A 15,812-nucleotide genomic window follows, 5' to 3' on the forward strand; every position below is an offset into this window, starting at 1 on the left:
ACGAGCGTCAGTCAAACACTGAACGTTCATGCCATACTTTACTGGATTGTTTGGCATACCATTCTAAGCCCACACCTTCCACAAAAAAGAACAAGCATTTCATCAACACACACTTTTGCACCTACAGTTTAGCAAAGTTGTGTTTTTGATGAAACGCAGAAAGATTTGTGAAATTGCTGCTGATTTGTCTATTTTCTTTCTTTCCTCCCAGAATGCAGACAATAAAAACGTAAATCTTTCTTTGCTAACAATGCATCTGAAAACATCTCTGCCTGTTCCATAGGTTGCAAACAAGCTGTAAACAGACTCGTTCCCCAACTTGAAAATGGCTGAATACAGTAGCAGACCAATTGGAGCCTTCAATTCAATTACATCAACATCTTGTAGATAGGATAAGGGATTATTAGCATACTGTGCTCTAAGCTTAGATATTTTCAGATTTGTCCATCGAATGTTTTCATCTAGAATGTCTGCTGTAAAGAATAGTTTCCATACCTCCAAATCAGCAGGATTTTCTCTAAGACCTTTTACTATCTGTCACAGTCCAGGAAGCTAAAAGACAATGTTGTGTTGCCGTGTTCCTACTTTAGCTGGTGGCTGCTTTTTTCTTCATCAAAAACATCTGTGCTTACCGAAGAAGTAAGCTCCATTGTCATCAGCTGTCACATCTTCATCACTTTCAGTTTCCAGCTCTGAATTAGTGTCGTGATCACCAAATATCTCAAAATCATTGTCATTATCACTGTCATCAAAGTGTTCATCCAAAGATTCATTGGGGCAATCTTGAACATCCACACCTGTCTCGCATAACATACATTGCGTAGAATGTCCAGCTTTCCCTGCCATGAAGAAACACTAGCATGCAACAAAAATGCACAGCACGCAAACACTATGGTACATTGAGAGACCTCTCAAGGCTAATAATTACGAAACTAAGAGCAGCAACATTGCAAGAATGCTGGTATGTGTAGCTTGTCAGCCAATAGGAAGGTACACGTAAGAGTCCATTTGGCTTTGCAAGGGTGTGAGAAATATCTCGACACAAAAATTTGTAGTGGTCTAAGAGACAGTCGATAGTAGTTGAGGGTTAAGGCAAAAATGAAAAACCAAATCCTCTTTATTTGGACCATGTCCATTGTTTTGTACCAGAGAGATAGGTAAGTACTGTAGAAACATGAAAAACCATCATTTTCACAGCATCGAGCACATCATACAAATGCTGCACTTTTACATTTGCTACTGTACCATTATAATATGAATCCAACAGTACTAATCTGGAGCCAAGCTGCGGGATATGGCCTGAGAAGCGACAAGACTTAAGCTGCCACACATACTGGAACTAACGCACGCAACTTTCCCACATGGCACTGCCGAACGCTGGCAAAGATATAGCACGGCTCGTCATAAAAGAAGAAGAGAAAATGCTGCATGTGGTTGGCTTCGTGGATTATGTTGTTGATAGGCTCATTATCAACGTAGCAGGTGACACTTCCAGAACTGAAATGTGTTTCTTGGATTCGGATAAAGAAGGAGCTAAGAGATTACCAGATGACTGACTGTAAGTAATACCTTCAGTGGCTTCAATTTTAACTATATGGTGAAATACTTCAATACTCTCTGATGTTACGCACAGCTTATGCAGAAAAATTACCCTGTGGTTAAGTCAGGAATTATCATCATTCTTGTTTTTAATTACAATAGTACATTAGCTAAAAACGATAATATGTTGCGGTTTTTGTCTAGTCGTCTAAGGAGCATATTATGGGAGATTTGTAGTGTATTATTTCATTCTGCTTAAAAATTAAGTGACATTCGAAGCTTTATTGCTCCTCTGCCCGCCTCTTTTTACGTGAGAACTGCAGCTGGCCATGTCACTGCAGACTAGCTGTACCAGCTGACCGGCCAGTGCTGTCCAAGTTAAATGCGCCGGTACAGCTGTTGTCCGGTATTATCCCTAAGTCAACGTGCGCGTAACGCACAGCACAAAACGTACCCTTATTATCGTACTTGATGGTACTTGAGACAGGTTGGCTGCAGTCCCATGTGAATGAATACATAGTGCAATGTTTACATCAGGTTTACTCGTATGATGAATGGATTATAACTCACATATAGACAACAAAATGTTTCTACCACCACCTCATAGTGCAATTAAGAGTCTATGCTGCGAGCACCTAGGCCATTACTTACAGAATGGAAAGAAGACAAGATCATTAAGACTTTGTGCATAGAAACTGAGCCACCAATCCAGATGGACACCTTAAAATATTACTTTTAACAACCTCCCAGCTGACACAAGCATTTATAACATGAAGTAATTGAGATGTAATTTGAAAAAAGACTGACATTAAGTTGTTAGAAACACAAGTACTTGCTTAAGAATTAAGTGAGTTCATAAATAGTTTGCCATAAGTATCCAGATGTGCTTTATTTTACAAATTATTTGTCCAGTAAGTTAATGAAGCTAATTAATCTTTGTAAGTGAACTATGGATGCATCATTTTTCTTTGTAACATACCTCACTAGTACTCTTCTGTTTCATATGTTTCTTCTCTGTTAAAACCATGTACAGTCCAAACGCAAACATGATAAGGCCATGTCCAGCATCACCAAACATTATGGCAAACAGGAATGGAAAAGTGATGATTGTGTATAAAGCTGTAAACAATATTTCAGTTAGTTTAAGTTCTTGCAGAGTGTGTCTAGTGGATATTGTGTCTCCTAGAAGGTGAGAAACCTAACTGTAATACAAATACATGTACATGACATAATCTTGACAATAAATTGTGACCAAACAGCAAACTTACTTTGCGGCTACATAAGTATGAAAGAAAATTTTAATTTTAGTTTGTCATGTATCTGGTCATCTACCTATTCTCTATTTGTATTGATCTCAGATCTCCAGCTGGGTGAACTGATGAAACTTGATGAAATACAATATTTCAACAGTGTATCTTACGGTCAACTTCAGGTGATATCTATGCAATGAGTGTGAACACAATGAGAATAATAAGACACAAATAGAACTGGCAGAATAATGGCTTGGTGTAACAATGAATGGATTTCAATCCACCTCCAAAACTGCAGGTGCTATTAGGTAGGGTGAAATATAACTTTGGGCTGTTGACTGTATCCCATGTAACTGTGGTAAGGTTTACATTGTGCTAACTGTGCAGAAGAAGAAGAAGAAAGATGTTGGAGCACAGGAGTTACAATAAACTCAACCACCCACAAAATCTCTGGTTGCATAATATCTATAGGGCATTCCATGATATATGAACAAATGAAAGTGCTAAGAAAAACCTTGTCATTTTGGGATACAAGTGGCTGATGGCATGATCAATAGGGACAGTGGCTTCACTCTCAGTAAAGTGTGGGAACCAGCACTCAGCCATCTGAAGTCACAATGTCACCTGAGAGTGAGTTCCTTGCCTGTCAATGGCAGCAGACTCACTGAAAGATTGGAGTCTATGCCCAACCTCAGGTGATTGTGGCACCCCACCAACACCTACATGCTGTGATGTACAGCCAGACAGTGGGGAGAGGTCTGGGGAGGGATAGGAGCATAAGAAAGGAAACACTCATTCTACATGTATTGCCTGAAGATGACAGCAGAATACACAGCTGAAATGCAGTATTTTGTCAATGACTGCAACTGGCTGGACACCCGAAATCAATGCACATGATTCACTGGGAAAGCTTAAGGTCACTTACTTACTTGCTTTTTTATCTAAGTTAGTGGTGAACACCTTTCAAGAAAGAGACAAAAATTCTAGGACATTTTCATTGTTGATAAATAGTAGTTAGCACGACTCTGCACAATGCCAAAATTATTTATCTATACAAATTTAAACTGCATGGGAAAAGCACAGACTGATTTGTCAAATGAACAATATGATACTTACATACAAATCACATTAAACTTGTGTATTTCATTTTTGTAGCTAATCTTTAAATTCTTATGTTGCTTCACAGAATTATGTTAGTGGTTTATAATTATACTCATTTTTCTGTAATTTTTCTTTTATTTACATTCATTAGTCTTGTTACAACATTGAGTCAAGCACCTACACGCCAGTCAGGAACGACAAAGCAGAGAAGGCTGAGAGAAGGGGACAACCAATCGCACGCTGTCCAACCCCCTTCCAGGACGACAACGCTACTGCAGCGGCCCCTATGTGATGAGGACATAAACGCCACGACCAACTGGTGATGGCCCATTTCAATAGTAGCTTTAAGATTAGTGACTTGGATAGAAGCGTCAATGCTAGTCACTTCACTTGTACAGTCTATGTAGCACAAACTTGGGATTATCTATACTGAGGAAGATTGATTATTTTGTTATGTCGCAATTTTCTTGCTACACATCTGTGTAATTGCAAAAGTTAAGTACTGTAATTTTCTTTTTATAATAAAACTCATTAATAGAACTTGTTTAATTGTTTGTCTGGCGAACCGAGTATGCAGGCTTTCTAGACACTACAAGTCTATAGATGAAATAGTAAACCAGATGAACTGGTAACAGGGATATATATGAGATACTGAAATGTTAAAACTAAATAAGTCTTGATACTTTCATAAAAAGGCATTGGTTTTGGATTACTGGAAAGAAGATAATACTAATTACTATTCTGGTTCTTGTAGGTTTGTGTCAAAACCTAAAGTAAGCAGAAAAAAATGTTTTACTATATTATATGTGTAATCTCCAGTACTCCCATCATACACTGAAAAAGTCAATAAAAACTCATATGAATTTAAAATGTTAAGTAAACTTTAATGGGAACCATGAAGCAAAATCACTTCAGTTATGGAACTGTAATTATATCTTACATCTTAACAAATAGGTGAATAGTTTGTGTATTGTTAAAATATTATAAATGGGGCAGAAAGGGTGACTGCAGGAGTCAGTCAGTCAATCAGTAGGAGTACTGTCCAAGTTTAGTTTGTTTTGTATGATCTTAGAAAATACAAATTGTATTACCTTTTGTTGTTATTTTCATTGATATATTAAAAATTGATTATTTCTGTTGAAAGAATCACCTTGGGACTTCTGCAGCTAACATAAATAAAATTTAAATATATCCAACAATTTTAACAGTGCTGATTCTAAATTTTCCTCTTCCAAAACCCAATTCATCATTTTGTAAAAATCATTGTATTATGATGTGGATATTGCTTATAACTGAACTGAAATTTTGACTTAATTCTCATCCATATTGTGAATACGAGCATTGCAAACTTTAACGGTGAAAATAGGTTCTTATACATTTCATCATCTTAAAACTTATTAATAGGTCTACTGACATTATGAAAAGGAATTTTGCCACTCACCATATAGTTGAGATGCTGAGTCGCAGATAGGCACAACAAAAAGACTGTCGCAAATAAAGCTTTCAGATTGTAAGCAATGTGGCTACAGTTCCCCCGAGACTTCAGTCGTGTGTGTGTGTGTGTGTGTGTGTGTGTGTGTGTGTGTGTCGTTTACAGGCCAGAAACTTTCTTGTCAAAGTCTTTTTGTTGTGCCTATCTGCGACTCAGCATTTCTGCTATATGGTGAGTGGCAACTTTCCTTTTCATAACACTGTTACATTCCATCCTGGATTTTCCGTTGTTTAGTTGGTATACTGCAATGAAAAACTGTTTAGTGAAGAACTGAGTGTCCTGTTTTTACCATACACTGAATAAAACAATACAACAGCATGAGTAAGAGGCACACCATATAGTATAGTTTACTGGAACAATCTGTGACTATGTCAACAGTCAGAGAAGTCAATTTACAGTTTTAGCTCTTCATTGTTTCACCATGTGATGAATCAAGCTGGGATCTCTCTACATCCTCTCTTGTTTTGCCATCTGCCTCCTTAAATTCACATTTTCATTTTTGCCAGATTACTTTTAACATGCATAAGAAAGGTTGGCCCTCAGTCTTAAGTATCTAATTTTGTGCTTAGTTTTGTGTATGTAATCAGTTTACTAATTTATTTTGACTATTCCTAGTTAATATCTTTTGTTACAGGGTGAAATCGGTAATTGTTTAATGACTTAGAGTCTACTGTTTACTTACAGACAAATATAAATTCTATAATAATTATAAACATTTGGAGGAAGACCTACCACGATTCTTAAAATATTTATTTGGCTCTATTCGAAAACATGTTATCAAAGCCAGTGCTTAATTAATTCCAAAATAATTACCAAATCTGTCAACAGTGTTGTTTGTATAACTATATCTGTTAATTTCATTATTTAAACAAATAATTCGGCCTAACCTTTGTGGTAGAATTTGTCTATATATTCAGTTAATTGAATGAGTTATGTTTTAATTGTAATTTCTGTAACTTGAACATTGAACAATGTATAGTTTCAGTGCCTATTATTGTGAGGATATATAAATGCCCGAATTTTGGTCCAGCCAATTTTCAGGCAGGAAGTCTGTATCAATTAGACTAATGCGCCAATTGAACGTTGGACTTAGTGTTACATAAATAGGCCGTGTGTTAGAACAATGACAGTGTCTGTTCAATTTATTTGAGAAATAGTGAACTGGGTGGTTTGGTATTTACTGTTCGTACATGTTCAACAGCGAACTATTGCAAGACATTAATGAGGTTTATCACTTACCAATAGTGAACTAGCCATATAACTGTGTAATATTGGGGGGGGGGGGGTTGTGAACAGTGAAAGTTGATATGCAACTGTGCAACTGTCGGCTACTTCATTTACAGTAGTCAGTGTTGAACTTCCACCCCCCATTTTGCAGCTAGTATAACAACGCAGTACGTCGACACCAAGAACTATCAACAAAGAAGGTGAATGTCACAACCACACTAGACATGAGGCCAAGCTGAAACCTCTGCAATTCAAGGTTCACTTTGGCATTGGGTTGTCTAGTTTCTTAAGCACTTCAAACCTTTCCTCCACCCAGCTAACCCTTGCTGTTACAAAGATCACTATATTCTACAGCCAAAGGCTTTTGTTACTCATTTCACTTACATACATTGACATTTAACATTATTTTGTCCCAGTGTGACACTTTCAGTGGATTATATATAAGTGGTTTTCCTGAAGTGCTCATCTGTCAACTCACAGTTTATTTCACATATTTACTTACAATAATTATTTTGCTCCTCTGGTAATGCTTTGCCCACCTCTTCCTTGATGATACAAAAACTTTGGCCATTTGGGCTAATTTCTTTCATGTGGAAAGGAAGGAGGGGCAGTTTTCAAATTAAGAACGTGACTGTTGTTGGTCTTAAAACAAAAATGAAATAGGAAGTTTACATACAGTTTAAGCTTCTGCGCTGCCTTGCATGGTGTAAAAAGAGAGGAGAAGGAAAATGATGCTATGTACTGAGATTCATCCCACCAGATGTTGCTCTTACACTGTCTATGAACTAATCTGTTGGATAGAAATACAGTCTTCCTGTGCTCTCGGTTGCCCTGTCCCCCTTTTCACAATATTCCAAATTGTTTTAATTTTATTATCAGATGTGCTAAACTCAGACTTAAAGCACATACTTCTGAACTTTTTAATAACTTTTCTTAATACAATGCAGTAGTTTTTATAATGTTTCACTGTTTCGGGATCATTACTCCTCCTAGCTAGAAGATACATTTCCCTTTTCTGTTTACAAGATTTTTTATCCCTTTAGTAAGCCATGGCTTTTTACATGGTTTCTTACAATTATATTTCACTATTTTCTTAGGGAAACTGTTTTCAAATATACTCATAAAGGTATCATGAAATAGATTAAATTTTAAATTAGCATCACGTTCCCTGTACACCTCATCTCAGTCTAATTGTTGGAAGCTTTCCCTGAAATTTTGAATTGTTTAATCATTAACTGAGCGCACTATTTTGGAGAACTGTTCTGCATTACTGTAGGGAGCTACATATACTGTAACTAGCTGTGCATCATGATCAGATAGATCATTCTTAACAGGAAAAGGTTTTATTTGATTAAATTTATCTTGGCCTATGAAAACATTATTTATCAGTGTGCTGCTTTCCTGTACCACCCGAGTAGGAAAATCAATAACCAATGTCAAAATGAAAGAACCAAGTAATACGTCAAGGTCAAGCTTTCTGTTGGACTCTTTCAGAAAATCTACATTGAAATCCCCACAAATAATAATTTGCTTTCCTCTGTCTGACAGACAGCACAACAAAGCATACAAGTTTTCCCAAAATAGTTGAAAATTTCCCAATGGGGACCTATACATGGCCACCATTATAAAAGTGCCATTATTTAGTTTAAGGTCAAATTCACATGCTTCTATATGTTGCTCTAAGCAAAATTTTTCAGTTTCCAAATTTTTCACACTATGATTTTAACTCTTCCTGTCTCACACTGCCTTATACAGAGAGAATCACATAAAATTTGCATTGCAAATATGGAAAGTGCTATTGATGAGTGGTTTTCAGGGAAATGATTTCTAGTAAGGGGTTTGTATTGTTAGCCAACCAACAAATTGTAATAGTGCTTAGAAAGTTACTCTTCATGCAAACATACACTTTTTTAAAAGGAACAATGCCTATTAACATTAACAAGCTCATAAATTAGAATATCAGTAGTGTTTGTTACAGGATTCTAGTGCAAGTTGTTTACAAGCTATTGTATTTTGCAAAGTTATCCACACTGACTCTTGTACAATATCTGTGGTAGCACACGTTAAAGAACAACATAAGAGTATACACTAGTTTTGAGGACTCTGACCAGTATCGATATAACTTACAATCACAGGTTGTGTTCAAAATGACCACCAGCAACGGCAATACACACTTGCAGTGCGGAACTGCTGCACACATGCTAGAATTTCAGTGACAATGTCCAAGCACACTGCAGTAATACATCACTGCATATCACCAGATGTAGTTGGTATTTCCTTGTAAACAGAGTCTTTCAACTTTCCCCACAGAAAAAAGTCTACAGGTGTCAAATATGGGGAATGGGCTGGCCAAGGTACAGGTCCTCTGCATCCAACCCAACAATTTGGAAACAACTTGTGAAGACATGCTGTAGTACTTCATGCACTATTGGCTGGACAGCCATCATATTGGAAGGCAAGGAAGGCAATCAGTTAGGAGGATGTGTGTTCAGTATCCCGTCTATGAAAAACAGACCTATGAGCTGATGGTTCACTATCCCACAAACTTGTGGTTCACTATCCCACACCACTTGTTTAGACTCCATGGGCGCTGATGTTCCACCTGGCGAAGCCAATATGGATTGTCAACAGACCAATGGTGCATGTTTTGATGATTTATCTGGCCTCAATTGGTAAATGTGGTTTCATCACTAAATAAAAGAAAAGATACATCTGGAGAATCCTGTCTTAATGCCCATGTACAGAAGTTGACACGATTCTCATAATCATTTCCATGTAGCTCTTGATGGAGAGAGATGTGATAGAGATGCAACCTATGTTGGTGGGGGATGCATGGTACATCTGCCCGACTCCTACCACTTCCTCATGTGATTGTGCAGGAGCTAATGTGCAGATCAACTGCAACAGCAGCACGAACATAATTTCCCCCTCCTCTGTCATCACTTGTTTCCTCCTATTACGATGCCTAGGTGTTACACTACCATTTTTATGTAACTGGTTGAAGAGGTTGATAAATAACTGATGTCTTTTGGGATATCTTGCCGCATACACTGTACAAGAATGAACCACATTCTTTTCCTACACCCTCCACACATAATAATGTCAGCTTTTCTCCACAGTGCTAAATCCCATTGTCCACTCACAACCTGCTCCTTGGACTGTCACACACTAACTGACTAGCAAGTTGCAATGCACCCAAGGAACACACAAGCACATTGTAAGCAAACTAACATCATCTTACCCAGCAACTACACAGACTGAATTGCACAAACAAGTGTTGGTGTAGAAACTTCTCAAAAGACGATGTTTTGTAAATGACTCATACTAGAATCATACAACAAACATCACTGATATTCTAATAAACCCTACTTTCAGTGTGTTAATGTCAATAGGCATCGTTCCATTTTTTTAAAAAATGTGTGTTTGCACAAAAAATACAATTTCGAAGTATTATTACAATGTGGTTTTTGGTTAACAATATGAGCCCCTGAGTACCAATCCATTCTGAGAAAACCGCACATCAACAGCACTTTGCATTTCTGCAATATTTGTGGTGCAAGTTTTAGGTGATTCACCCTGTATATTTGAATAATACTTTTATTCATTTGTTGTTATTTAAGCTGTGACTGCATATACCAGCATGAAACACAGAAATAAAGATAAATGAAAATTTGGGTATCTGATAAGCAATCAACTTTCTAAAATTTGACACATCTAAATAGGTTAAAGATTTTTCACATCTCTTTTCATGACACAGTTTATGAGTGTGGCAATATGTTTTCATTAATGAGCACAGTAAAAAGAAGTTCTCAAGACTTTCCTTGAAAATTCAGATACCTGAAATACATTTACAGTGCCATAGTGTGGAGTTCTGCCACCCGCTGTGAGCCCTGAATCAGTCCCCCCCCCTCCCCCCCTTTTTCAACCAAGAAAAAAAAGTAAGACACATCTCTGACAACATGTACCAATATTTGACAAGTACTTATCAATATCGTTGCAATTTATTTTCCTTGTATAATTTTTTGGGTGTCTTATGGTTTCTGTTGTGCTGAATAAACCATTTTAAATCATTTTTGGAGGTTATTTATGTGACTTATTTGTGCAAATTATCCATAACAGCAAAGAAAACCCATTGTATGTTTACCACAGTTTCAACAAAGAATATATACAAATTAATCTATTGATAAGTAAATAATTTGAAACATCTGAACATACAGTGAATGGGCTTTCACAGCAATGAATTATGCTGTTTTGATTTAAGTTTGGAGAGTACATTTATATATGTTAGAGTCTACAATAGTTCCTTGTCAGTAGGAACTCAGCACGCATTTACACTGCCCATTACACAAGGTGCATCCAATCTTTATATGGACAGACACGCTCCACTTCGTTGGCTTACCACCAGCTGAATACTCCGAATTCAGTTAAACCAAGATTTCTTGAATTCACAAGAATTTCACCACTCACAAGAACTTACCTTGATGTATAAACTTTTCATTATGATAGGATGAAAATAATAATAATGAGTAGTCATGACAGGAAGTGACACCAAGGAGGAAAGTGCTGTGTGTGTGTGTGTGTGTGTGTGTGTGTGTGTGTGTGTGTGTGTCGGGGGGGGGGGGGGGGGGGGGGTTGTGTGTACTAGTAGCAGGAGAGGAGAATGAGCCAATGGGAATACTTATACTGAAGCTGATGCCAGTCAGTCTGTTACCACAGCACTTCTTAGTTAAAACATTTAATCTACAATAAATGTCCTCCACATCAGAAATTTAGAAGACCCAATAAGGAACCCTTGCATTGTCTAGAGTAAAGTATACATCCTGTGCAGTATGGGAAACATGTGGTACATTTTCTTTCTTTTTTATAGCTCTGATTTTCTACTGTGAGTGAGTATGAATTAACTTAAGCCAGACAAGCAGTAGGTTGTAGAGGTGTTAGTTACCTGAAGAAGCCTTTTAACTGAGAAAACGGACTTTCCTTTACATAGGGCTAAAATCAATGGCATCATAGTTGTAATGAGATCTCCTTGTCCAGTAATTTAAAGAGAATCTTCAAGAATTTCTACAATTGTCGATAAAAGTGTCCTTACTATTTGCTTTGCCAATCAAGATGTAGTTAAGATAACTTTGTGTGATGATATAAAGTATGTCTTTTTTTGGGCTGAAGATAACCCTTATGGCTAAAGTAGCAGTAACTCACATTACATTTGTTTAGGTCGGATTTTACGACACTATTTTGAATCACTACTATTTGTCCAGTTGGCCTGAAATACTGTATACGTACACATGTAGTCACAATGACAATACAGTTATCTGATCCAATGACCATACAGACAGGGCTAGCTTGGCCACTATACCCCCCCCCCCCTCCCCCCATCTAAGCTATCCAGGGCCATGGCCCTCCACCAAGTTACACCACTATATATTTATGTACTTACCTGGGTTAAGCTCCTGGTAACTTATTGCTCCATATGCATCAATTAGGTTCTGGAAACCTGCGGTGAATTTATTTGTTCTGTTGAATGTTGGTGGCGTTTCTGGTGTTTCAATTGCATTGAGGAAAGATGGAATTGAACTGCCACATGCTTTCTGAAAGTAAACAGTATAAATTTACTTTCTGTCTGTAGACACAGTCAGTAACATACATCTACATATCACTATGAAGTGCATAGTAGAGTGTATACATTTAAGTATCAAAATATAATATACATTTAAAAATAGTAAAAAATCAAACAAAAAAAGGAGTAATGAGACCAATTTAAAAATACTTGGTGGAAGTATGTTAAGTAGTTCTGTACATTTCATGTGCTACAGTTTTGAGCCAAACTGTAGTTTCAGTGGCAGTAAACAATGTTCTTTCCCCCTCTAATTGCTGCATTACAAAAAGGAAATTAGGACCACAATAAAAAGAAGGTGGTCACAGTTCAAATTACTGGAAATAAGTGAAGATACAGAAAAACCACAGTTTGATCATTAGAGCGTTATAGAAGTTGAAGATGAAAGTGCTTTAAATTGAGATGGAGAGAGATCAGTCAAAATGGGTTGAGTAGTCGTAATTTGTCGTTAATATAACATGGCTAAAAAAAACTGCTTCTGGTTGTTAAGAGTGCAACTTCACCCATTTTACACAGTAAAGGCTCTCCTTTCCGACAATATTTACAAAACACAGTGTATGACTGGATGAAAGAACAGGTGAATGAACACCAAGCATCATATTATGTGAGGGGGGGGGAGAGAGAGAGAGAGAGAGAGAGAGAGATTTACTGACAGGTGGCAGTCAATCATTCAGACAGTGTGAACAATGAACAACGAAGATATGAGACAACAGGCATCAAGATAAAAAACTGTGATAAAATTAGGCAAGACATTGTTGAAATAAGTTCACATTGATTTCTGCCAGAAAACAGGTTCTCATGCAGGTCTTGAGCAATATGTTGGGAACATAGCAAAGGATGTAATCAGGCAGGGACAATAAACACTGTACAACACCGTTGTTACTACTATTCTGCTGTGAAGTATGCAGTTACAAAATACTGATTAGGTCTACTATTATTGTTGAGTAAAATATGTGTTATAATGTAGTGGAATGTTTGAGAATGTGTAACCATCGCAGTTGTGGAATACACAGTCAAATAGGTTTTATGACCCATGGATTGTCTACAGCAGACTGAAATCAATAGTTAATATTAAAGTAACTAGTATGACTGTGTACTGTATAATGCAAATTCTTAACATATTATAATTGGTTTGTTTAATTAGTGTAGAAGAACTAACAGAGATGTCAATGAAATAGAGATGAAATGAATGTGAATGTGGATAGGATCTCACATCATGTAGACCAATCACCTGATGCAAGTATATTTAGTCAATACCACTTTGGCAACTTCAGTGTCAATAAGGTTGAAATGATGCTGAAGACAACACAGCAGCCAGTCCCTGAGAGGAGATAATCCCTGGTCTGGCCAGGAAATGAACCCTTGCCCCTTGTATGAGATTCTGGCAGGCTGACCACTCAGCTATGCAAGCAGATAATGATAGAGATGACAGTGATTAATTGAATGAAATCCATGGGAACTTGATTTTGATTGTAAAGAAATATATAAAGTTTAGAAAATAAACTGTGCTGTCTGCAGCAGAATGTGCGCTGATTTGAAATTTCCTGGTGGATTAAAACTGTGTGCACGGACCGAGACTCGAACTCGGGACCTTTGCCTTTCACGGGCAAGTGCTCTACCAAGTGTGGTACCCATGCACGACACACGACCAATTTCCACAGCTTGAATTATGCCAGTACCTCATCTCCTACCTTACAAAAGTGGTAGAGTTCCTGCCTGCAAAAGGCAAAGGTCATGAGTTCGAGTCTCGGTCCGGCACACAGTTTTAATTTGCCAGGAAGTTTCAAATTGAAAAAAGGAGATCAATTTTTTGAGTGTCTGCTTAACAAAGGTATTCATGTATCCTGGCCCAGTGGCAACTCAGGTTCCGATACACACATGGATATTAACAAAGCACAACTGCTTGAAACACTACTGCCTGCATCAGGATGCACTCGCAACACATCAAGTGATGCCCTCAACTACACTGCAAGACCCATCTATAGGGACGTGCAATGGCATTGCAACTTTACCTCATAACATCAAGCAGTTAGCGATATTCCCGGAACTGATGCTGAAAACATGCAGTTGCCTATGGACTCTTAATACGTACTGGATTACTATGTTGGAGGACTTTGCTATTGTGCATGACAACGTGGCTTTGGATGCACGGTCGTTCTGGTTAAACTATCTGGTATGTTGTGTGTCAGCATCCACTATGTTGTGAGGAGCCAGATATTATGTCCTTGTAGCTAACAATAAATGGGTGGAATGTGTCCACAGTATCTGTGACCACAGGAATCTGGAGAGGCAAGCAAAATATTAGTTGACACAAGTGCACTGTAAATAAATATATCATATTCAAATTGCGGGTGAAGAAATGCTACGCTGCTGACAACTAGTGGCCACCATGGCTAACTATAAGAAGAGGCCCGACATGGGCACATGTCTGTGTACAATGAATGTTTGCCAGATTTGGTGTAATGTTCAGCACCAACTAGCAACACAGAAAAAATGTCTAGATAGAAGACTGGTGCCCAGCTGCTCATTGCTTGTAACACCGTCCTCACAGTCTTCATTGGCCAGAGGCCTGGAGGTTCTTCATTGGTTCTCCAAAATGTCTCTCACAGGAATCTGTGAGGACTGGCTCCAGTCGTATGAATAGGCTACAATAATATACTACCATGTTCCGCTTTGGACAGGAAGAGGAGGAGGAGGAGGAGGAGGAGGAGGAGAAGCTTACAGGCACTCAACACCGAGATCACCAGCATGCTTTGAATACTAGCAGACTTCAACCCAGCATGGACAGGTTATGAATTAATTCACTCATTATCCTATGGCTGTTATTTTAGCATGTGAATAAATCAGAGATTACATTAAGTTCAGCATACAATACTTCAGTGGAAATGAGGATTAGTTAATTCACTGACTGGACTCCAACTCCACTCACTGCAACTAAGGCTGCCACTACAGTGCTGCACTTGCCTACCACTCCAGCTTTCAAACCCGAGGAAGAAGACTGGGACATCTCCACTGTTGACTTCTGCATGTAACATCATAGATACTATCATTCCGTGTAGTTGTCTTTTAGTTAACAATCCCAAATTGTTCTCCATCCTTCATAAAATATGCCTTCTTGTACAGCCTCAGACATTAACTTTTGCAGGCAACTGTAACCAACACTCTCCCTACTGTGAGCAGAAGTGTCACATAGTTGCTGCTAGGCACAAATATTTACAATGTTACCAGAAATCTTCACAATCTTATGTAGCATGTGTGGCATGTTCAGGAGTCTCTTCCAATGTTGTCATCTTATAAGTGAAAAATTTTATTGTAAGCAGTTGTACACAAAACTTTCAGTTCATCAAATCATAATCTGTTATGCTCCTGATGGAAAAGTGGCTTTATAAGTCTTGAAATTAGGCAACCTTGCATTACACAAATTTCTTACACTCACAAAAGCTTGTGAAATCTCTCTGTCAGTACAGTGTTTTACCAACAAACATGCTGTCTAGTAGTGGCAGCCAAAGACTTTCAGCTTAGGAAGTCACCCCTCATTCAGCCAATAGCCTTGTTGAAGAGGCCTGAGGAGCAGACAGAGGTTCAGGGC

General features: G+C 37.9%; 1 protein-coding gene across 4 annotated transcripts in view; it reads right to left on the reverse strand.

Annotated features, from left to right (window-relative positions):
* Window positions 1-15,812, reverse strand: part of LOC126262278 (V-type proton ATPase 116 kDa subunit a 1) — a 670,786-nt gene that overhangs the window by 45,125 nt on the left and 609,849 nt on the right. For all 4 annotated transcript variants that reach the window (XM_049958792.1, XM_049958795.1, XM_049958791.1 and 1 more), the window contains 2 exons: window positions 12,047-12,197; window positions 2,519-2,658 (listed from right to left, as the gene is read on the reverse strand). In XM_049958792.1, the coding sequence (XP_049814749.1) occupies window positions 2,519-2,658; window positions 12,047-12,197 (291 nt within the window). The remainder of the gene's footprint in view (window positions 1-2,518; window positions 2,659-12,046; window positions 12,198-15,812) is intronic.

The sequence above is a fragment of the Schistocerca nitens genome, chromosome 6, assembly GCF_023898315.1.
Source record: "Schistocerca nitens isolate TAMUIC-IGC-003100 chromosome 6, iqSchNite1.1, whole genome shotgun sequence".
NCBI lineage: Eukaryota > Metazoa > Arthropoda > Insecta > Orthoptera > Acrididae > Schistocerca > Schistocerca nitens.